Consider the following 22,529-nt stretch of genomic DNA (forward strand, 5'->3'; position numbering starts at 1 on the left):
TGTGTATATGTGTATGTGTGCATTTGGAGTAATTGCTTCCTAATAACATTTACAATTATGAAGGTCTATTTTCATAACTGGCAAATTTGTATGAAGCAGATTTGCACTAATCTCGCTCAGTTGCAAAGGGAAGATAATTTGTCAATCTGTCGGGGAGTAGTTTATAATGTAATTAATTATAAGATCCAGGCAAGGTTTATGTAAAATGCATTCGCAGAAAGGTTAATCAAAATGAGAAATCCTGGACTGAGTTGTCAGGCAGTGATGTATTGAAGTACATATTCTTCCAATTACATAATCTCCTCCAGTGCTACAACCCTCTGAGATCTCTCTAGCCCCAACATTCATAGGCGTGTCTTGAAGTGCCGAGGCCCCAAAGTTCTCGACTTCCTTTCCAAAACCCCTCTTTTCTCCAGTAAGAAGCCCCATAACACCTATCTGTTTGATCAAGCTTTTTGCCTGTCTGGATATCTTATGTTTAGTCTCAAACTTTGCCTGATAACACTCCTGTGAAACGGCTTGAGATATTCTGCTACATCAAAGGTGCTACAGAAATGCAAGTTGGTGGGAATTGCAAACTGTACCTCCATTCCCGGTCATTCACTTCATCTCGTATCCTTTCCTTATCCAATTTCCAGCAAGACTAATTCACTGGGTGTGAACCACAGTGAGGACATGATGAGCCTTTATTGTACTGCAATTTCTAACCCTCTTCTCGAGCACATTGCATGTCCTCAGTACACGCTGTCTCATCGGTTTTGCGCTTTGAAAAGTGATATAATTCTAAATTACCAACTTGTTCTGCAACCTCACCTGAACTGCTTTGCTCTTCCAGCAACCACCACATCTGCTGCAACCATTGCCTCAACACAGTGGGTTGGAGAGAATGTCACAGAGGCTCCGTGTGCCAGTGGGGGTGACCCATCCTGCGTGACAATTGGTAAGTTCATGAGAATGCAGCAGTAATATCACCCCTGCCCCTCATTTGTTACAGATTTAATGATTTTTCAGCCATTCTCAAGAGAGGCAGGAATGTAAAAAGGAAATAAATCGAGGGATGTAGTTCTCTCATGGTTAAATTGTTTTTTTCTTGCTGCAGTCTACAGAAATGGTTTTGTTTTGTTAAGTTACAGTGGGCCAATAATGCAGAGAAACACTGGATAGATAACACAGAGAAACGCTGGCCAGAAGTTGAGTGAATCTTTGGACTGTAATTGAGAGAAAGATGGTCAGGAATCAAGAGAAACATTGGCCACTAAACCAGAGAAAACTGGGTCAATAATCCAGAGAAACACTGGGTCAATAATCCAGAGGAACACTGGGCCAGAGGAATATGACCCCAATAGGCCAGCAAATCCAAATAGCCCGTGGGGCAGTAATGTAGCAAATGTAGAAGAATTCTTGTTCAAAAATATTGCCAGTGGAAATAATGATTAAAGATCCAGAGAAACTCTTGCATCAATGTACACAAACATAGTCTCCATAATTCAATTTGGAGAATTAAGGACCCAAGCACATCATTCATGTTTACATCCCAAATAAGACTTAAGTGCAGGATTTAATCACATTTGGAAAAGAAAGGGCCTATAGTCAGCATAGCTTTATGCGGGGGAGGTCTTGTCTCACAAATTTGATTGAGTTTTTTGAGGACGTGACAAAGAGACTTTTAGATAGACACACAAATAGGCAGAGATTAGAGGGATACTGGCCATGTGCAGGCAGATAGGATTGTTTAGAATGGCATCAAGGTCAGCATAAACATGGTGGGCTGATGGTCCTGGTTTCTGAGCTGTACTTTACTAGATACTCAGTCAAGTAATCTCATGCCAAATGCAAGTTTGCATTTTTCTGCATGGCAACCTTGAACTCAGCAGATGGCCTTTGCTTAGAATACCAGAATCACCAGTTTTAAATCAAGTAAATAAAAACTAAGATAGTGTGTTCTGACTGGTTATTAAATAAATCCCAGTGGTCAGTGTCCAAAACAGCAGCTTTGACCTTTTTCAGAATTGCACGTGGCTGCATAACAACAAAAGCCCACTTGGAAGTAGAGAGGACAATCAAGCTTGTAGATTGAAATAAAAGCATCGAAAGTCATTTTTTTCCCCACTCACCTGAGAAAATCTGGAGTTTTCGATTAGAAATGAACTCCCCTGAAGTTGTGAGGAGTACCCTTGCTCTCAAGAGTAATGCACGTTCTGGCCACTGAGGGCAGTGTTTAATCTGTGCATGAGGTAGGGATAGGGGACGTCTGTACCTTCTCAACCCCTCCCCCCAACAAGGAAGCTGGGGCATTGGGTGGAAGGGAGCTTTCGCGTGAGGTAAATTTTACTGTTGGGAGGTGGGCAGGGTGTGGTTGGGGTGGACTGTGAAATTATGGCTCGCTGGGGGGAATGGGAAAATGCAACCCTGCTGCTTTTGGCCCCACACGAAATGCTAGAAAACCAGTTTCCGGCAGTAACCACACCTCTCATCTCATCTTCCCGCAATCTCTTCCACACTGCTCTGGGCCTTAAGCTTACTGAAAGCTACCTACTTCTGGGTTAATTGCGATAGGTTTTGTGTCAGCCTGTTCTGGATAGATAGGTCACCACGTACAACAGTTGATTGAGGGTTGGAACCTCAGATTTTAATGGCTAATTGAATTTAATGGCTCAGGGACCGCAGTAGCTGGCTTTGCCATGTGAACACTAGTCAGCCTGCCCATCTGCTGAGCTGCAGACAGAGTGAAATAAGGTCAGTCAGGTCTTGCTATTAAAGTTGTCAAATGCCCTGTAATCATGGCATTCCTGGGGTTGTCATCACCCAGCTACTATCGCCTGTTCCCTTCCCACCTGCTGCAAATCCCAGGGCCAGGGTCCCTGAGGGTCTGTAACAAATGCCTGTACAAGTAAAGTGGCTCTCCAAAAGAAGATATGTGCAGTTCTGGTTGCTCTGCTTTGGAAAGGATATTATTAAATTGGAGAAGGTTCAGAAAAGATTTACCAGGACGTTGCCAGGATGCAGGGTTTGAATTATAAATAGGCTGGGGCTTTTTTCATTGGAGCATAGGAGGTTGAAGAGTGACCTCATAGAGTTTATTACATCGTAAAGGGCATAGATTAGACAAATAGGAAATGTTTCTTTTTCCCTAAAGTGGGGGAATTCAAAACTGAGAGGGCATATTTTAAAGGTGAGAGGAGAAAGGTATAAAAAGGACATGAGGGCAACATTTTTACACAAGAGAGTGGTTTGTGTGAGGAATGAGGTGCCAGAGGAAGTGGTGGATGCAGGATTAAAAGACATTTGGAAAGTACATGAATAGGAAGAGTTTCGAGGGATATGCGCCAAACGCAGGCATGTGAGACTAATTTGATTTGGGAACGTGGTTGGCATGGACTGGTTAGACCGAAGGGTCTGTTTCCGTGTTGTGTGACTTTACAACTGGATGACTAAGAGTAGTGGTGTGGAGGAGAAAAAAAAAATTACAGAGTTAGGAAGCAGGTTGGGTTGTTTGATCAATTAAAAATAAATCCAAAAAACGTTGTGTGTGGTGAAGGTGCAATAGTCCCATTCCCTCATTAGAGAGAGGCAACGGTGGTGGTGTCAGTTTAACCTGAGGGTCATCACACCTCAGATGAGGGTGGAGGTTGAGAAAGAGAGTTCTTGATGGTAACTTCAGCCAGTGCAGGAATGGAGCCCACATTGTTGGCATCGCTCTGTGTTACAGACTCGCCACCCAGCCAACTGAGCTAAACACTCCTTTAGTGCACAGCCCCTGCACATTCCATCATGAGCAAGTCTCGGTGTGAATGTTTGCCTGTCAGGGTTTATTCTGACTAGTTGTCAGAGCTAGAGATGCCCTCCACTGCAAAGTTGTTGGTTCATCTCCTTCGAGGCATTTTATTTCCCTCTGCACCAACTCCATCTCTTGCCACTCCCTCATCTTGATGAGGCAAGCCCCAGCTCGAGATCCCTCAAGTCCAGCATCTCCTACCTCCACGCCCTTTCTGTCCCCCACTTCATCTCCTACCTCAGTGCCCCCTGGACTCTCTCTCTCTCTCTTTGGTCACACATTTCTGTGAGAATTGTTTCTCAATATTACTATGTATCTATCTTACCTCCCTTCTCGCAATCTTCATTTCCACTGATCATTGATTTCTCCCTGTTCTCCCCCCCTCTCCATGCAAGTGGCTAGGAAGTATTTTATTGGCTTGTGTGCAATGCATAATCTTGGGCCCTGTTTTTTGTAAGTCAGACCTGTACGTGAGACTTAAAATAACTCTTGATCATTGACTGCACATTTAAGTCAAATCATAAAATTGCAGGAAAAGTATTTGAAAATAGGCAGGCAATGCACATATTATAGCTATTAAGAAAAAAAGTTGACTGAACGGATGCACTTATATTTGAAAAAAATAAATTTCACTTGAACTCTGTTTTACAGCTTTAACCATGAAGAGATTATATTTGTTTTTCCTAAGTGTCTTTGCAAGGTTTTGTACTTGATTAGGGGAGTCTATCCGCTGAATGGTTTGATCTTAAGACATTTTGCTGAGCACACGATTCTGTGTGACAAGGTCTAATTCATTCCCATTTTATTTCGGAATTAATCATCAAACCATGAGTAGTTAATCGGTGAGGAAGGGGGTGGTTATTATCGACTGCTTGCATGTTTCCTGTCACAGCTAATTGTGAGGTGACTATTTTCCTAACCTTGGCCATGTGGTTCTGAAAGAGTGAGATATGGCCACAGCCACTGCACTCCCACTGCAAAGAAACCCCATAAAAGTGGCGGGTGTGAAAATGCTTTTTGTCAGTGCCTAGAGCTAAGATACATAGTTAGATTGGTAGATTGAGCTTTAAATCTCCAGTTGGCTGCATTCTATCTGACCTGAGAATGCTTCAAATAGACACTGGAGACCATCTCCCTGTGCGACAGATCCACCCAGCCTGGAAGGTACCTGTTACATCCAGTTTTGTGATCCCAGAAAGAAATTCTGGGTGGTCACAGGGGGCAGGTGCCCTGGTTAGGAAGTCTGTGTAGGTTATTTGCTGTTTCACCTACATCTCCCCATGCCATTTCCCTACCATCTCATGCAGCCCCCATCATTCTCCATTCCAATTTGTGCCATACCCACACCATCACCATCACCCATACGTACAATGCTACCTCCATAGCCAGTACCTGCATGGGCAGATCTCAGGAGCCGTGAAGTGATGGAAAAAAACACTTTTCACAATCTAACAGAGTCCTCACGACTACACACTTAAAAGGGGGAGGAACAAAACTCCTATTTATGTCAATCATTCAAGCTTTTCAATCCCCTGAGATGGTTAATCTCTTATAAAGATAAATGCACTCTATTCAGACCTCACATCAAAAACAGCTAATTCTTTAATGCCTTATTAAATTCTCAATCAAACTATGAATCAAGAATCTCCTGCTGTGATAATTATAGCATTTGAAACTCAGCCAAGCATTTGTAATGACAATAATAATAATAATAATAATAATAATAATAATCACCCTTGTTGAATTGAAACCCAGAGCACTTTTGAAACTGAACAACTAGATGGCAGTGTAGTTCCTAACCTACACAGATAGTGTGTCAACCCCATCAGTCTGTAAGATGTCTTTTTTACTCTCACTGACCGTTTCAACCTATTTTACTGCAATATTTAGAATTGAGACATTTAAAAGAGTTCAAATATTCTATTTAGATGGATGTTACCCTTCAAAGTGCATCAATTCATGACACCAGTGTCATAGGTATAACCAAAATCGGTTACATTTGAACTCACCGCTAAGTTCCAATGGCCCTGGTCAGTTCAAGTTTCCCATCTGTCTGAGTCCATTCCCCTGCAACAAAAGTGACACACATGCATGCATACACATACACAGACACACACGCATGCACACACACACACCCCTCCCCCTGCAGAGACCCCAAAATGCTGGCCCCACATTTTATGAAAAATACTCTGCGTACGGCAGTTAATATCATGTACACGTGCACAGAATGTCCATCGCAGAAACATGCCATCCAGTCCCACTATTTATGCTCCACGAGACTCCTCCCACTCTACTTCATCTTGCCTTATCATAATCACGCCTAACCTGCTTCTTGTATTTATCTCCCTTAAATAGACACCAATGCTAGTCACCTTATAGAGTTGTTGAGTCATACAGCATGGAAACAAACCTTCCAGTACAACCAGTCTATGCCAATCGTAATCCCAAACTAAACTAGTCCCACCTGCCTGCACTTGGTCCATATCCCTCCAAACCTTTCCTGTTCATGCACTTATCCCAATGTCGTTTAAACATTGTAACTGTACCTGCATCCACCACTTCTTCTGGAAGTTCATTCCACACGTGAACCCTTCTCTGTGTAAAAAGGCTGCCCTCGTGCCTTTCTTAAATCTTTCTCCTCGCACCATAAAAATATGTTCTTAATCTTGAAATGCCCCACCTTAGGGGAAAGACACCTGCCAATCACCTTATCTATCCCCCTCAATATTTTATAAACCTCTCTAAGGTCACCTTTCAGCCTCCTACACTCCAGTGAAACATGTTGCAGCCTATCCATCCTCTCTTTATAACTCAAACCTTCCAATGCTGGCAAGATCCTGGTAAATCTCTTCTGAACCCTCTCCAGCTTAATAATATCCTTCCTGTAACAGGGTGACCAGAACTGGAGACAGTGCTCCAGAACAGGCCTCACCAATGTCCTAGACAAAATTAACATAATGTCTCAACTCCTGTGCTCAAAGGTCTGAGCAATGAAGGCAAGTGCGCTAAACACCTTCTTAGCCACCCTGTCTATATCTGACGCAAACTTCAAAGAATTATGTGCCTGAACCCACAGATCTACAACAGTACCCACAGTCCTTCTACTTTCTGTAGTTCTGTGTTTTGCCTTGTTGTACACTTTGGGTATTGATGTGACAGAGGGGTGAGGCCGTTTGGTCTCCTGGTTATCAATAAGATTGTCTGCCATCGACGTCTCGTTTGTCTGACTGCAATGTGGTGGAAGAAGAGAGGGACAGAAATGAGACAGAATGAATGACTGAGCATGTCCCCACTTGGGAAATTTGTTCCTGGCTTTCTAGAAATCCCGACCAGCATCGAAGGCTTCAACTGCAGTTTCGGGGACTCGCGTGACAACGAGCTCTGCGGATGGACACATGACCCGTCAGCTACGTTCAGGTGGATGGTCCATTCTGGCAGCTCCAAGTTTGAAGATGTCGGACTGAACCAGGACCACAACACAGGTCAGCCAATGTAGGGTGACGTAAAATTGAGGTGCTGGCAATCTCCCCCTGCAGTTCCAGTCTTCCGCCTGTAGGAGGCACAGCTCACTGACTCCTATTTGTTCAGATTTCTGTTTGTGGACACTTGCCCTCCGACCTCACCTGAGGTTGACATTCTTAAAGTTAGTGCTGATTAAAGATACACTGGAAGTCTGTCTGAATTATTCCCCCCCCCCCTCCCCACCAAGTCTAAAGGTGCTGAGCCCAATCTCCATGCTCCTACCCCGACTCAATCACAGGCCGACTGACATGTTGAACCTGGGGCTGGAGAACTGTTTTCAAATCCCACCGTCCACTTACTCCCCACCACCTCATTAACTCGCCAAAACTACTGTGCTGCTCCAGTTCTGGGCCCTGATGTTTGTGGCCACAGATTGGCAGCTGTGGCTTTATCAGCCTAGGCTGAAATTCTGGAATTGCCTCCCTAAACCTCCCCACCTCTCTTAACATCCTACTTAAAACCTGCCTCCTTGACCAAGCTTCTGGTCACATGTCCTAATCCCTCTTTATGTCATTTGGTGTCAAAATTTGCTTTGATTACACTCCTGTGAAGTGTCTTGGTATATCTTGGGTAGCTCAGAGGTTAGCACTGCTCTCTCGCAGCACCAGGAGCCTACGTTCGATTCCAGCCTTGGGCAACAGTCTGTGTGGTGTTTGCACGTTCTCCCCGTGTCTGCATGGGTTTCCTCCCACAGTCCAAAGCTTGCAGGTTATGTGGATTGGCCATGCTAAATTGCCCATAATATCCAGGGATGTACAGGCTGGGTTGGTTAGCCATGGGAAATGCAAGGTTACAGGGATAGGGTGGGATGCTCTTCAGAGAGCAAGTGTGAACTCAGTGGGCCGAATGGCCTCTTTCTACACTGTCATGTTTCTATGATGATGATCCTACAAAGTAGAAGGCACGATGTGACCAGAAGTTGTTGCTGAGTCTCACAACTTGAGCAATGTGTTATCTTTAAAACAGTGATACTTCCCTTTCTAGGGACAACTAGGACTTAAACCAGAAGCTGTCAATATCCACCATATCTCACACTTCAAGTCTCCCAGCTGGTATCAGGGGCGAAGCTATCAAACAAAGGTTAAGCACCTCTGTCAAGGGGCGGAGAATAGTTTTATGAATCAGACAGCCAATGCCTCCTGGGGCTGACGTGAGCTGTTCACTTATGGCTGGTTGCTTTTTCAGTAATGACACTGAGCAGCTCCTGACACTCCAGGGAGCACAATAGGAAGAAGCTAAAAACAGATTTGTTTAATATGTACACAAAATACACACACATACAAATGCTAAGGGCTTAAAACTATATTGCATAAAATGTGCAAGTGAGCCTCTTTGGCGGTCATACAGTCTCCATCACTCTCCATTTGTCTGGGAAGGTGGGATGCCATGACAAAGTATGAGCTAGGAGTGCCTGAGTGAGCAGGACAGTTACAGGCCTGTAACTGAAGTTCCAGAAATATGCCTAACCAGAGTTGGCACCCCTTGGACAAATGGCTCACTTTGCTGGTGTACTTTCTATCATCTGATTGGTTGACCCAACACGGCTTTATGTTTCTGGAGGTTTGAGAGAGAGAGCGCATTGGGGCCAAATGACATTGGTCAGAGTCAACCTGGGAGAGAGTCTCCATTCTCAGGAACTCTTGTTGTCTCTCCTTTTTTTTAGGTAAATGGAATTACCTGCACATTGAAGCCACCAAGATGGCTGAAGGACAGCGTGCCAGGCTGCTTAGTCCCATGGTGCCACCCATTAACAGCCACCGTTGCATGGTGTTCTGGTACCGGATGCGTGGTGCCAATGTTGGCACCTTACGGGTGCTACTGAGGAAGAAGACCAATGATGTAATGCTGTGGTCATTGAGGGGAGATCAGGGGGACAAGTGGAAAGAGGGCAAGATCATCCTACCAGGATACAACGTTGATTATCAGGTAACTCGCCACCTATGTCGCAGCTACAGAACGACAGCAGTTGCCGTCTGCTTCGAGACTCTGTGTGTTTTCCTCTCTTTCTCTCCCTCTCTCTGATGCAGCATTCTCCTCTCTACCCCTCTGTGCTTAGGTCATAATCGAAGGCATCGCAGGAAGTGATGCGAGTGAGGATCTGGCGGTTGATAATATCGCCATAGCGTCACACATGTCTCTTGACCAATGTATACGTAAGTACCACACCCTCGCTGTTAGCAGGAGTTTGGTGGAATGTGGTGGAATCAGATGTGGAGTTAGGTTGAAGAGAAGCCAAGAAAACAGTTGCAATATTTCGAAGAGTATGAGCTGCAAGCTAACTCGTTCCTCTATCCAGGTTATGTATGACCTAGGACTAACACATTCTTCATCATGCTCCCTGTCCTTGTCTCATCTGCACCAACTTCTGAGATCATTCTCAGGAGCCCGACATCATCGAATCAAATTGGCAGCCGTCTCACACACCACCTTTTGCCTTCTCTTCATCTCCATGCTTTGGTGACCAAGTGTGACCTTTGGGGAGAGGCTGACATAACAGTGCAGGCGTCTGGGTGGTGCTGTGTTGACCTGAATGGCATTAGATGTACGTAGGCCAGAGGGTAGATTGCAGGGTCTCCTACATGGATGACATGGTGGCTCAGCAGTTAGCACTGCTGCCTCACAGGACCTGGGTTCAATTCCATCCTTGGGTAACTGTCTGTATGGAGTTTGCATGTTCTCCCCATGTCTATGTGGGATTCCTTCGGATACTCTGGTTTCCTCTCACAGTCCAAAGATGGGTGGGTTGGCTATGGGAAATGTGGGTTATGGTGATAGGGTGGAATGCTGTCCAGTGGCTCGATGGGCCAAATGGCCTTTTTCTGCACTGTAGGGATTCTACAAGTGCCTCTCCAAGCTGCATATCAACCTGACTTGAATTATTTTGACCATTGTTTTCACTCTTACTGGGGAAAATGTCATAGGTTTTCTTATGGCACTCTGGACGTAACTCCACCTCCCCACACTCCCACAGCACGCCCCCACCCATGGATCCTGAGTGGTTCACGCTAGCTTCAGTTAAGGACAAGCAATAAATACATGCCGAGCTGACGATGAACATATCCCGTACAGTCGGTATTTTAAGTAGAATAATGAGAGAGTGACTTCAAGATATCTGAAGTGCTTTACATCTGTTCAAATGGGTTTGTGTAAATTCACAGATTTGTGTTGCAAGAAACAGAGCAATCCTTCAGGCACAGCAAGCTCCCACAAAGAGCACAATTCCCACACGGTCTATTTTTGTATCGATATTGATTGCAGGCTGAAGATTGTCAGGGAAACTAGTTGATGACAACAGTATTCTTCTCCAAAATCAGTCCATGGGATCTTTTACACCCACCTGTGAGGGCAGTTTAACATCTCAACTGCAAGTTGGCACCTCCAACAGTGCAGTTCTCCCTCAGTACTGACCCTCTGACAGTGCAGTACTCCCTCAATACTGACCCTCCAGCAGTACACCACTCTCTCAGTACTGACCCTCCGATAGCGCACCATTCTTCAGTAATGATCCTCCAACAGTGCAGCATTCCCTCAGACTGACCCTCCGACAGTGCAGCACTCCATCAGTACTGACCCTTTGACATTGCAGCACTCCTGCAATACTGCATCAGCCTAGATTTTGTACCCAGGTTGAAATAACTGGAAAGACACAGGTGTCTTTAAATGTATATAATTCCTGAAAATCTATTGCTTTAACCAAGACCTATTAATCTCTAATTGGCCCACTGTCAAATTTTACCTGATGACATTCCTGTGAAGCCTTGTTATGTTTTATTGCTGTCAAAATGCTGTATAAATGCAAGTTATTCTTGTATAGACTAAGGGCCTGTAGCAAGGTGTTGCCATGTATGTTTAATAGTTGGTCCATTTTATTTGCAGAACCCATCAGTGCCTTTCCAGGGATCCACCCTACTGATATACCAACAGGTGAGTTAATTGTATCGTACATGTGGCTCTTGACATTTATTTGAGCAATGGGTATTTAGAGATGCAGGACTACATGGAAATATGTAAGGTTCAAAGGGATTTTCTCCGTCACTGAATCTGAGCTCTCTTAATCGTCAGTCTTGTCGAGATCTGATTATACTGGCACAATTCGGTGAATTAGCATGGCCTGTTACAGAGCCAAGACGATTTCAGGTTAAAGTGGACTGAGTTAATTAAGCTCCAAAAAACACTGACGGTATCTTGAAAAGGCCAATTAAAAACTCTTCACTGTGAGCGATTTGTGTCAATGGTCTCCGTGAGTGTGCAGTCTACATCAGCTGGTTCGTGTGCGTCCGGACTTGGCACAAAACCGAGAGGGCAAAAAAGCAGTTTGGAACTCTGAGGGCCCAGAAAAGTACTCTATAGATTGAGCACGGTGTGTAGGTCTGGAATATCTCTCCTCACTTACTTTTACAGATGAATTAACCTCTTGGTTTGCCAACAGGTTAACACCTCTGCTAAAAGAGCAGAGAGAGGCAGTTCATGAACACTGTCACAGCACAGTCTCAGCACTTCAGAGTTTCCTTTAGTAAGCCGTGACCAAACCAATCGCCCTATTGCAGTGAATTTAATCTCCTAAAGTGATCTCAAAGTAGGCTGCCTTTAGTTTGCTGCCGTAGCCTTGTTTTTGTTTGGGATAAAATGTCAGTCGCCACACCGCACCATTGCAAAGAAAGTAAAGCCACTGTGCATCATGGAATCCTGCTTGTCCCCCAGCTCCTCATGTTTGCACGTGGTGGATTCTGGGATGGTTCCCCTGCCCTGACTACACTCTCTGCCGTGGGAAACTAGACTGGGTGGCCATTTTGGATGGTCAGATTGGCCGGCCAGATAGTGTCATGTTGCCATTGGGGATGTCGTCTGGGGTGACAGGATGTCCTGGATTTGAACCAGTCAGTGTTCTCTACAGCAGGCAGGTGGGATTGATGGGCTGGGTGCCCCTTTTCCAACCACAGCTACGCGCTCCCACCACCACCCAATCCCAGCTCCCCCATATACACCCCCTTCCTCCTTGCACCAAGAAATTAAGGTCCTCATGGTGAAACATCCCTTATAGCCCAGAGTTGGCTGCTCTGGCATTTCCAAGCGCAGTCTGCCCACCAGTCACATGTTGCCACAGATTGAAGGGAATTCTCCCTTCAGAATCTCTGCCCACAATTCCACCATGATGTAAGGGGGGTGGAGGTGGGGTGAGAAAGAGATAGGCATCTACCTGGTGGCCATAGCGTGTTCCCATGATGCACCCTGCGCACTGAGCATGCTCTTAATCAATCATTGAGATTAGTTCCCAGCGCTATTTTGTGTCTCTTCACCAGGGGGACGCCCTGCGGGGAGCGAACCCACAGTGGAGTCTGTGTCAGCGCAGCCCATCCCCAGTTATTGGTATTACATAATGGCCGGAGGAGGTGCTCTGATAGTTCTGCTCTGTATCACTCTGGGCATGGTGCTGTATCGCCAACGGTACGGATTTGCGGCAAAGAAAAGCCTTCACTCGGTCAATTTCCAAAGCGTCCGCTTCCCCAACAGCTATGTCACGGGAGTGGAGCCTGGGCTCACTATAAAAATTGGAAAGGAAGATTACACCTCAAACTGAGAGATCGCACGGCTAGTTAACAAAAAAAAATCACAAAACATTGAATTGTATCGCTGGCTCTACTTGCACTCTTCACTACAATCGCCATGGGAACGCCTGGTTTTTCTATTCTCTCCACTCAACATCGCACCTGTGGATTATAAATAGAGAAGGAAAGAGTAATGATCTCACACGCATCGTGTTATCTTTCGATTTGATTTTTTTCTTTCCCCCCCACCTTCTGAGAGAATTCGTTGTGCAAGATCACTTTGTGGAGTTGTACAGGGGCAGACTGAAGGAATGGCTAAGGAGGGAGAGACCTTCTACATTTCTCTGAGAAGTCAGCGGCTCATGAAGATTGTTTATTTGTCAACATTTCACATCATTCTGGTTGGAAAACAAATTGACAGTTCATACCTACGACACACGTACAAAGGAAAATATTTTTAACAAAAAGAAAACATGAGGAAGTGTGTCCCTTGAGACCAGACTTAAATTTCATTTTAATGACGTTCAGGGAATGCGGTTGCTTTAATGTGGAATATTTTTAGGCAGTACAATGCTGGCTTCCATGTTTGTCTTGGTTTGTTCTCTCTTTCTGTCTTAATTTTGTTCTGCAGCCTTTATGAATTAACCCGCCTGGGCTTTATGTCATTAGCAGTCGAAAACATTCTTCCAACTGGAAAAGAGCAAAAGACCTCACTGTGGTCCTTTGTTGACTCTCAATCTCCTCCTCAGTGTGCCTGCCATATCCCAGTTAGAACAAGTCAACTGATGGGTCACCCTGCTCTATTTGTGGAATCATGCTGTCCACCAACTTGGCCATCCAATTCCCCTGCAATCCAAAGCAATTCATTCTACCCAAGCACTGACATGCTTAAGAGAACTGCGGAGTTGGGCAGAGGGTGCGGGCTTGAGGGGCAGTAAGGGGGATGTTGGTGGTGGGGGCAGGAAATGGTGCCTCTATGTGTACGCCTCTCTGTTTCTGAAAGTGCAAACGAGTAGCACTGCAACAATTTGTAAAAAAACTCGAGCAATTTGAGATCTAAATCTTATCGCAGCCTGGAATTGTCAGGGTGGCCATTTTGGAATTGGGCATTCAGGTTCCTGAGGCAACCCACCACACAATTTAGTGAAACAGCCTGTTAAAAGTCATTAGGAACTGATTTCTCAGGCTTTGTTTGAGAAGTGAAACCTAAATGCTAGAGGGAAAGAGACAGAGCGAGAGATGGGGGAAAAAAATTAGATTGATAAATGAAAATACTGTACCTGGCAATGCAATCTTCTCACTGTGAAAAAGATAGCAAAAACTGAGACCATTGCGGGGGACAGGAATTCATGCGTAATTGCTGTGAATGTGAAAAGATCTCTTCCAATTTTCGAAAATGGGTCCGTCTCACTTTTTATTCTGCCGAAAATTACATCTTTGAAAGGCAAATCAAGCTGAATTGTGCACTAATTGAGAAGCCAAATGAACACACCTGCCACAACTCTCTCTGCCTTCTAGAACATTCCTAAAATAGGACAAACGACATTTTCCAGTGTGAATTTGTTTTTGCATGTGATGCTGAGAGAAAGTGCCTCTTCGACCACCTGTAGCATGCCTTCATGATTTTGAAAAAAAACTCCCCATATGTTAGCAAGGCATGTAAAGATAAAATCCACTCGCCCACTGAGTGAGCCTCCAGCTTTTCAATCCTCCCTTTAATACCCATCCATTGAAGCTCCAGAAGGGATCCTCATCCAAAACATAAATCAGGGCAAAATTCCATCTCTCCATCAAACTTTAATATGGAGCTAAATCCACTGAAGGTCTTAGGAATTGTTTGACTCCCCCTTTCAAAGTTCAGTACCTGCCACCTTCCCAGTGAATTGGCCACTTTCCTTTTGAGAGAGGTCACTTCCCTGGTGTCGTCGCTTCAAAGAACATCTTGCATCTCCCGGGTGATTTACCTGTGGAATGTTGCCCAGGGTGTGAAATAAGGCAACAGTGGCTGCCTGAGGAGAGAGAGATAGGCTGAGGGCCCGAAACCTTGGCCCAGCTTTTAAGGAGCACAGGAGAAAGCAGGGAAAGAGGTGGAGATGTTTAGGGAGGGAATTCCCACAGCTACCACAAGGTAACCAGCCAGGAGAAGCCTGAGCTGCAGCAATATAGATTTCCTGGAGGGTTTAAACACTTGTTTTATTTGTCACAAAAGGAGCAACTTGATGGCAATACACAGTTCATTGCATTCACTGAGTATTACATTACATTGCATTGCATTACGCAATACTCTGCATTCCACCGTATACTGTACACTGCAGTAGACAGTACATTGTATCCCACGGTATACTGCAATGTTCGTTACCTTACATGACATGGTATGCTGCATTGCACAACACATTGCATTACACAGTGCACTGCCTTCCACTATACACTGTACAGATCAGTCGTGATCTAAATGAGTGGCAGACTGGGCTTGAGGGCTTGAATAGCTTCCTCCCATTTCCTCTGTTCCATAAGAAAATAAGTTTGGCCTAAGCAGAAGCATCTCAACGTTACAGTGTCTTCTGCGCCTCATACAATCTTGCAGTGAAGATTGTATGTTCAAGTCCCAGTCCCAGTCCAATGGCATGAACACAAAAATCTCAGCTGACATTTCCAATGCAGTACCGACTGAATGTTGCGCTGGCAGAGATACTGTCTTTCAGATGAGACACTAGGCTGAGGCCATCTCTGGGCAAAAGTGAGTACTGCAGAAGCTGGAGATTAGAGTCGATGTTTCGGGCAGGAGCCCTTCATCAGGAATGCTGATAAATGGCTCCTGCCCGAAATGTCGATTTTCCTGCTCCTCAGATGCTACCTGACCTGCTGTGCTTTTCCAGCACCACTCTAATCTTGAGGCCTTCTCTGTCATATCAGATTGGATTAAAAGGTTCCTGGGCATTGTTCTAAAGAAGATTGGAGGAGTTATCCCTGGTGTCCTAGCCAATGAATATTCAAAATAATTCCCCCAATTAGCATTCCGAAAGCATATGAATTGGTCCTGATCATGTTGCTGTTTGAGGAAGCTTGCTGTGCACAAGTTAGTTGGTATGTTTACTATATTACAATAGTGACCATAATTATACAGTACATCATTGAGTTAAAGCCTTTGGAACATCTATGGTTGTGATGGGCACTATATAAATGCAAGTTTTTTCTTCTCTCTCTGAATCAAGTGCACTTGAAACTGTGATACCTTGTCCCTTAAATCAGAAAGAGTTTTAATTCCTAGCTTTGACATTCCCTACCTTCATGAACCTATAGGCAAACATATATACAGACAGTCATGTACACACATAGAAACACAGGTGTGCATACACACATCTATATAGACAGTCAGGTGCACACATATACATAGTTGCATTCACACTTATACAGACAGTCATGTACACACATATACAGACAGGCATGTTCACATATAGATACACAGGCATACATACCTAGCCACAAACACATGTACATTAAGACACATGCACCACATATAGACAGTCACATACACACATAAACAGACAAGCATCTACACACAAGAACACATAGGTATGCTCACACAAAGTCACAGTAAGACATGCACATATACAGTCATCTATACATGCACAAAGACACACACACACACGTATGTAAAAGTTTCCTCTTAAAGTGGTTATTCTCTGTATGCTTTGGCGACATTGTTTTAGTAGTCTTTGTCACCCGATGATGATGTCACGCTGATTGCCACTTCTCCCTAGAAATAGATGTCAACAAGATGATGGTCTTTGGAAAGATTTGATTGAAACAGGATTTTGCTGGTGATTAGCCAGCAAAGGAGTTTGCTGTCTGCTAATGGTAATCACATACACCAGGGGGAAGAGAAGAAAGAAAAGAACTTAAAATGCTCGCAGCTCCTCGTTTTCTGTGTAATTTGAGTCTACAGCGAGCAGCATGACATCGCCATCCAGTGACAAAAGGCTGTTAATGATTCTGCCGAGCAATCAGTCATCACTCTCAGAAAGTAGATGATCCTTCACTCCGAGACACGCTTTCTGAAGCAGTCTTAATCCAAATGTCACATTTATTCATATTCCCAGCACTTAATATTCGGCGTACAATTGTCATCAAATCGCCAGCACTTGAAAAGGAAGATATTTCAGCCAATTTGAACTAAGCCCATGTGTCAGCCATGCTTCAATGGCCAACTCTCAGGCCCTCTGAGTCAAAAGGTTGTAGGATCGACAGTACATGGGATCAGTGTCTCAATAGAGACATGACAGCAAAGTCTGACCTGATAACTCAGTGCAGTTGAGTACTGAACTCTTCAGAGGAATAATATAGAATAAAGACTAGAGGATTCCTTCCCACTGTCCTCTCCCATATCTGTCCTTCGCCCACATCAGTGAGAAACAGATTTGCCTAGTACTTCTTGTGGGGCCTTACTTTGTGCAAATTGAGTGTTGTCCTTCCCCAGATTACAACAGAGATGGTACTTGAATGCAGCTGGCTGTAAAGCACTTTGAGATATCCTGAGGTTGTGGGAGGTGCCATTTCAACGCAATTCTATTGTTGTGCCCTTTCCGAATTTACTTTCCAGTGAAAGTGATCGATGAACATGACTGTTGCAGTTACTGATGTTCCTTATTTCTGAAAGGGCACTGGCTTTGTCAAAAAGGTGTTTGCTAAGCCTATTTTTCTCTAATGTTTTGGCAAAATGCATCACTCCATTCCTGATTCACCCCTAGCGAGCACCAACAAATGCATATCAGGGCATATTTATTTCCTTTTGAAACTGCTTTGTAAAGGTAGTATTTTGTATAAAGTGCCCTTGCTGTTGGATTTCTCCTGTGATATCCAAAAAAAGCCTGCAGTGACATTACTGGAGGGGCTTTGAACAGCAGGGTGACTGAAGAGGAGTGTTGCACTAACCCAGGAGCGGGTAGTTCAAAACCAGGGGGCACAATTTTAAGGTGAGAGGAGAAAGTTTTAAAAAGGACGCAAGGGGCAACGTTTTTACACGGAGAGTGGTTCATATGTGAAATGATCTGCCAGAGGAAGTGGTGGATGCAGGTACAGTCACAACATTTTGAAGACATTTGGATAAGAACACGAGAGGGAAAGGTTTGCAGGGATAAGGGCCAAATGCAGCAGGTGGGACTAGTTTAGTTTGGGAAAATGGTCGACATGGACCAGTTGGACCGAAGCCTCTGTTTCCATGCTTTATAACTCTATGACTGCCTCTGACCTGCAGTTGTTCCCAGCCTAGCCAGGAAATTCCCAAAGCAAGGCTGCATTGTGTAGATCAACTAGGAGAAAGTGAGGACTGCAGATGCTGGAGAAGGGCTTATGCCTGAAAAGTCGATTCTCCTGCTCCTTTGATGCTGCCTGACCTGCTGCGCTTTTCCAGCAACACATTTTTCAGCTCTGCATTGTATAGATGCCCTGCTCCAACAACCTCCCGGAGCTGACGAGAATTGTTTGGTGCAAAAAGACACTGGTCCAGTTTGTATTTTCTTCCTCGGCCTGCTCCTTCCCTCGTGGCAGCTCTTCACCAGGTGAGGCGACCGATCTTCCTACAACTTGCAAGGGAGGGCCTCATTGCTTGAGAGCTTTATGAAACCTAGTTTCCCAAGTCACCTGTTCCTCCCACGCCAGCTATTATCGCATGTCACATCTCAAATTATTCGTACACTGTTTCTCAAAACGTTTTCTGAAAGAAATCCTATTTAATTTGCATCTGAATGAATCGACGCTAACTGCTTGTACCGTCTCCCTAGAAACCTGGTGCCACACATTGACCACTCACCTGCAGAAATAACACTTCCACAGATCTATTCTATATTTTTCTCCCAATAATTTGGTGAAGGCGGCTTCCTCTGTTCTTAAAAGGTAATGTGAGGGGCAATGTTTTTACACAGAGAGTGGTTCATGTGTGGAATGAAGTGATGCCAGTACAGTTGCAACGTTTAAAAGACATTTGGATAAGTACTAGAATGAGAAATGCTTGGAGGGGTATGGGCCAAGTGCAGGCAGGTGGGACTAGTCTAGTTTGGGATTATGGTCAGCATGGACTGGTTGGACCGAAGGGTCGGTTTTCGTACTGTATGACTCTATGACTCCATTATCTTGTCCCTTTCCAATCCTAGAAATCATCATTGCCCCTCCACCTTCACAAGTGGTGAGCTGCTGAGATGCACAGAGTTCTTGCACAGTGCTAAAAGGGTGTCAAATCTTAAGAAAAGGAATTTCTGTTACTTGGGGCTTGTTGGAAAGAATGAATTGAGACACTCAGAGTGATGAACTGTTTCACAGTTAGTAGGCATTGAAAGGTCAGTCCTTTATGTGCTGGGGAAGTGTCCTCTCTGTAATATGTTTCCCTGTAGGTGACATCTTTACCATCTTCTACGGGAAGGCAGGTTGTTCATTGTTCTTTTACACCTTTTACCCCTCCAGCAATTGTGCAAGAATCCACCAGACCTCCCTCTTACTCCATTCTCCATGATCTACCTCAATATTGCCATCACTGGTTGGATATAATCCTGACTTGACCTCTAAGCTGGTCAAATGTGTTGTGTTCTTGTTATTATCTTCACAGCTCAGGTATTTTATTAACTGGCAAGCAGAACTTTTCAAAGGATTGGTTTTACCCAGAATGGACCTTTGCTTGATGGTTTTTCTTCACTCCTGCCAGTACCCTGGAGGTTGATTGTGAGTAACTGGATGTTCCAGGGCCACAGGTGGCACGGTGGCTCAGTGTCAGCACTGCTGCCACACAGTGCTCAGGACCCAGGTTTGATTCCAGCCTCGGGTGACTGTGCGGAGTTTGCACTTTCTCCCTGTGTCTGTGTGAGTTTCCTCCAGGTGCTCTAGTTTTCTATCATGGTTCAAGGATATACAGGTTAGGTGGATTGGCCGTGCTAAAGTGCCTGTAGTATCCAGGGATGTGTAGGTTAGGTGGATTAGCCATGGGAAATACAGGGATAAGGTGGGTTTGGGTGCGATGCTCTTCAGAGGGTTGGTGTGGACTTAATGGGGTGAATGGCCTATTTCCACACTGTTGAGATTCTACTATTATTTCAATCTGGAATTAGAAAGTGTGCAATTCTTAACAAAACAGTGCATGTTACATCCGAGTTTTCTCAGAATAAATATTCCGTGTAGTTTGCTTTGGTTCAGGCATAATTTGCATGAATGAGTAATATGCATGAATAAGTGTGAACACAAACTGACTGGAGGAAAGTATTTGTGAACACTTCGCCTTGCAGACAGTGTTGAGAATTTACTGGCAGGAGCAAACGTAGAGAAGAAGGATAGGCAGTTCATGAAATGACTCCTGGGTGAGAAAATAAAAGAAAGACTTGTACTTATCTAGTGCCTTTGGATGTCCCAAAGCACTTTGCAATTAATTATGTACTTTTTGAAGTAAAAATGTTGGAAACACACAGTAGGTCTGGCAATGTCTGCAGAGAGAGAAAAGTAGTTAACACTTCAGGTTGTGATCTTTCACCCTGAAATGTTGGCGGTATGGCCAGTTTTTAAGCAACTCTGGAGTCAGGGTCATGGTGGGAAGGGCCAAAGCACAGATCTGTGCTAATATGGAAGATGGAAAAGATGAAATAACAAAGCAGATGTTGGTATAGGCAAAAGGAATGGTAATGGCATAAGTGAAGATACAAAAGATGGGATGGAGGAGGTGTGAATGGTAGTGATAGAGTCATTATCCTAAGCCCCTGTCTGAAAAATCGGCGCTTATGGTCTGAAATAATTGTTGTTTGCTGAAGATGGTGAAGTGCCTAATTTATGTTTCCATTGAGCTTCATTGGAACAATGCAGCAAGCCAAGGTCAGAGAGATCATGGAGGGGATCAGATGGAGAATTAAGACAATAGGTCAGGGTCATGCTTGTGTGGAAAAAAGGATCCCCCTATCTGTATTTGGCCACCCCAATGTGAAGAAAATACCATCTAACAGCAGAATAAAGCTGACATAAGAGCAAGATTATCACTGTGGAAGATGTGTTGGGGATGTTGGATAATGAATATGGAGGATAAAGGGCAGGAATGTGGGAAATAAATTGGATACAGCCAACCACAGCATGTGGACGTCCTCAGTAGAGGAAAGCATTTATCGAAAGTAACGCCCATTGGGCAAGATGCAACAAAGCTGAAGGAGCTGGCAGATTGGAACATTAACCAGACAGGAAGTGAGATGCAAGTAACTGGAGCCAAGGTAACTGCGGGAGTCAGTGAACTTACGGTGGACAGTCATGAATAACTTATTCCAAGAAAAACTGCAGGAAGGGAAAGGTCAAGGATGGGCCTACTGAAGGTGGAGGAAGGATCAAAAGTGAAGTAACATTGATGGAATATTCAGCGTAAAACAGGGAAGCTGAGGAGACCTGGAACAAAGAATGTTTCACACCTCTCACAGAAAGGCAGGCAGAGCCAGAACTGGGACAGCTTGCTTTTGAAGTATGGTCAACTTACGCATAGCAGATTCCCACAAGCAGGTCATGTCCAAACAAAGTGCCTTTAATGACATTGATTGAGGAATTAATGTTGGCTGAGAGAAACCTCCTGCTGTCCTTTGAATGGTGCCATGAGATCTTTCACACCCACCTGAGGGGGCAGACACGGTCACGGCTGAACATCCGCAAAGCAGTGTCTCTGACAGCACAGCACTGAAGCAAGTGCTCAGATTTTACATTCAAGTTCCCTGCAGGTGGACTTGAACCCACAACCTTTAACCTGCTGAATGACAACCGCTGACAGTCTGTGAACAAATTGAAGGTCAGTTACAAACCACTGAGCAGATCAATGCAGCTAGGTAGATAAGCCCGTCTAACTGGGAGAAGAGTGTGATTTCTAGAAACAGTTTTATGCTGGAATGGGAGACCTGTGTTAATTAAAGATTGGATTCAAATGCCAGGCTGCAGTGTTCGATCTGGCAGGGGTTTATGTTGGAATGAAGAAGCAAAGTTTTGATTGAATCACCACAGGAGTGCAGAAAATCCTCATTAATTCTGAGATTCCTAATTCCAAAATGAGAGCTATTCGAAGCATTGCAGGTAGCCTGGAATTTGCTCTCAATCTTCCCAGTGAGTGCAGTGTATCACATTGGTGTGACCCTCCTCTTGCTGTTATTTTAATATAGCCTTTAAGCCATTTGGTTAAACTCTGCTAAAAGGGAAGGCGGAAGTATGTGCAAAACACCTATCCAAACAGTAATTTCCTTCACTTCATCATCCCATGGGCAGCTCCCTGTCTCTTCCCTTGCAGATTGGAGGGTTAAATTGTGAAGATATTTTTGCTTATCGTTTACATATTTAGAAAATTAAGGGATGATCGGATGGTTGAAGATAATTAGAAGAGCTAAAATGAAAAGATTTGTGGAAGTGGAGGAGAGTATACCAAGGCAGCACCACCACTGGGCTGATCAGCAGTGCTTTCCACAAGCATTCCTTCATTCAGAGGGGGGTGGGAATCAGAAACCCTCTCTCTCACGGAAAAGCCATTGAAATCTGAGGTTGACAGATCTTTGCGTTAAATTCCAGATTAGGCATGATCAAATTGGTTTGAGGGGCTGAATGGCCTGCTTCCATTTCAATGCTCTACCTCTGTACTGTAACGCAATTTTTCATGATGATCATTAATTCTGCTTGAAAAGATAATGCCACAGTTCAAT

At 44.4% G+C, this 22,529-nt stretch overlaps 1 protein-coding gene across 4 annotated transcripts in view; it reads left to right on the forward strand.

Annotated features, from left to right (window-relative positions):
• The window catches only part of LOC122551427 (neuropilin-2-like), a 103,925-nt gene that overhangs the window by 69,613 nt on the left and 11,783 nt on the right, over nt 1-22,529 (forward strand). For 3 of the 4 annotated variants that reach the window (XM_043693315.1, XM_043693314.1, XM_043693316.1), the window contains 5 exons: nt 836-940; nt 7,096-7,257; nt 8,961-9,223; nt 9,354-9,450; nt 11,174-11,221. In XM_043693315.1, the coding sequence (XP_043549250.1) occupies nt 836-940; nt 7,096-7,257; nt 8,961-9,223; nt 9,354-9,450; nt 11,174-11,221 (675 nt within the window). Of the gene's footprint in view, nt 1-835; nt 941-7,095; nt 7,258-8,960; nt 9,224-9,353; nt 9,451-11,173; nt 11,222-12,597; nt 15,606-22,529 lie in introns of those variants that run through there. The other variant, XM_043693317.1, reaches the window with a different exon arrangement.

Source organism: Chiloscyllium plagiosum, chromosome 7 (genome assembly GCF_004010195.1).
Source record: "Chiloscyllium plagiosum isolate BGI_BamShark_2017 chromosome 7, ASM401019v2, whole genome shotgun sequence".
Classification (NCBI taxonomy): domain Eukaryota; kingdom Metazoa; phylum Chordata; class Chondrichthyes; order Orectolobiformes; family Hemiscylliidae; genus Chiloscyllium; species Chiloscyllium plagiosum.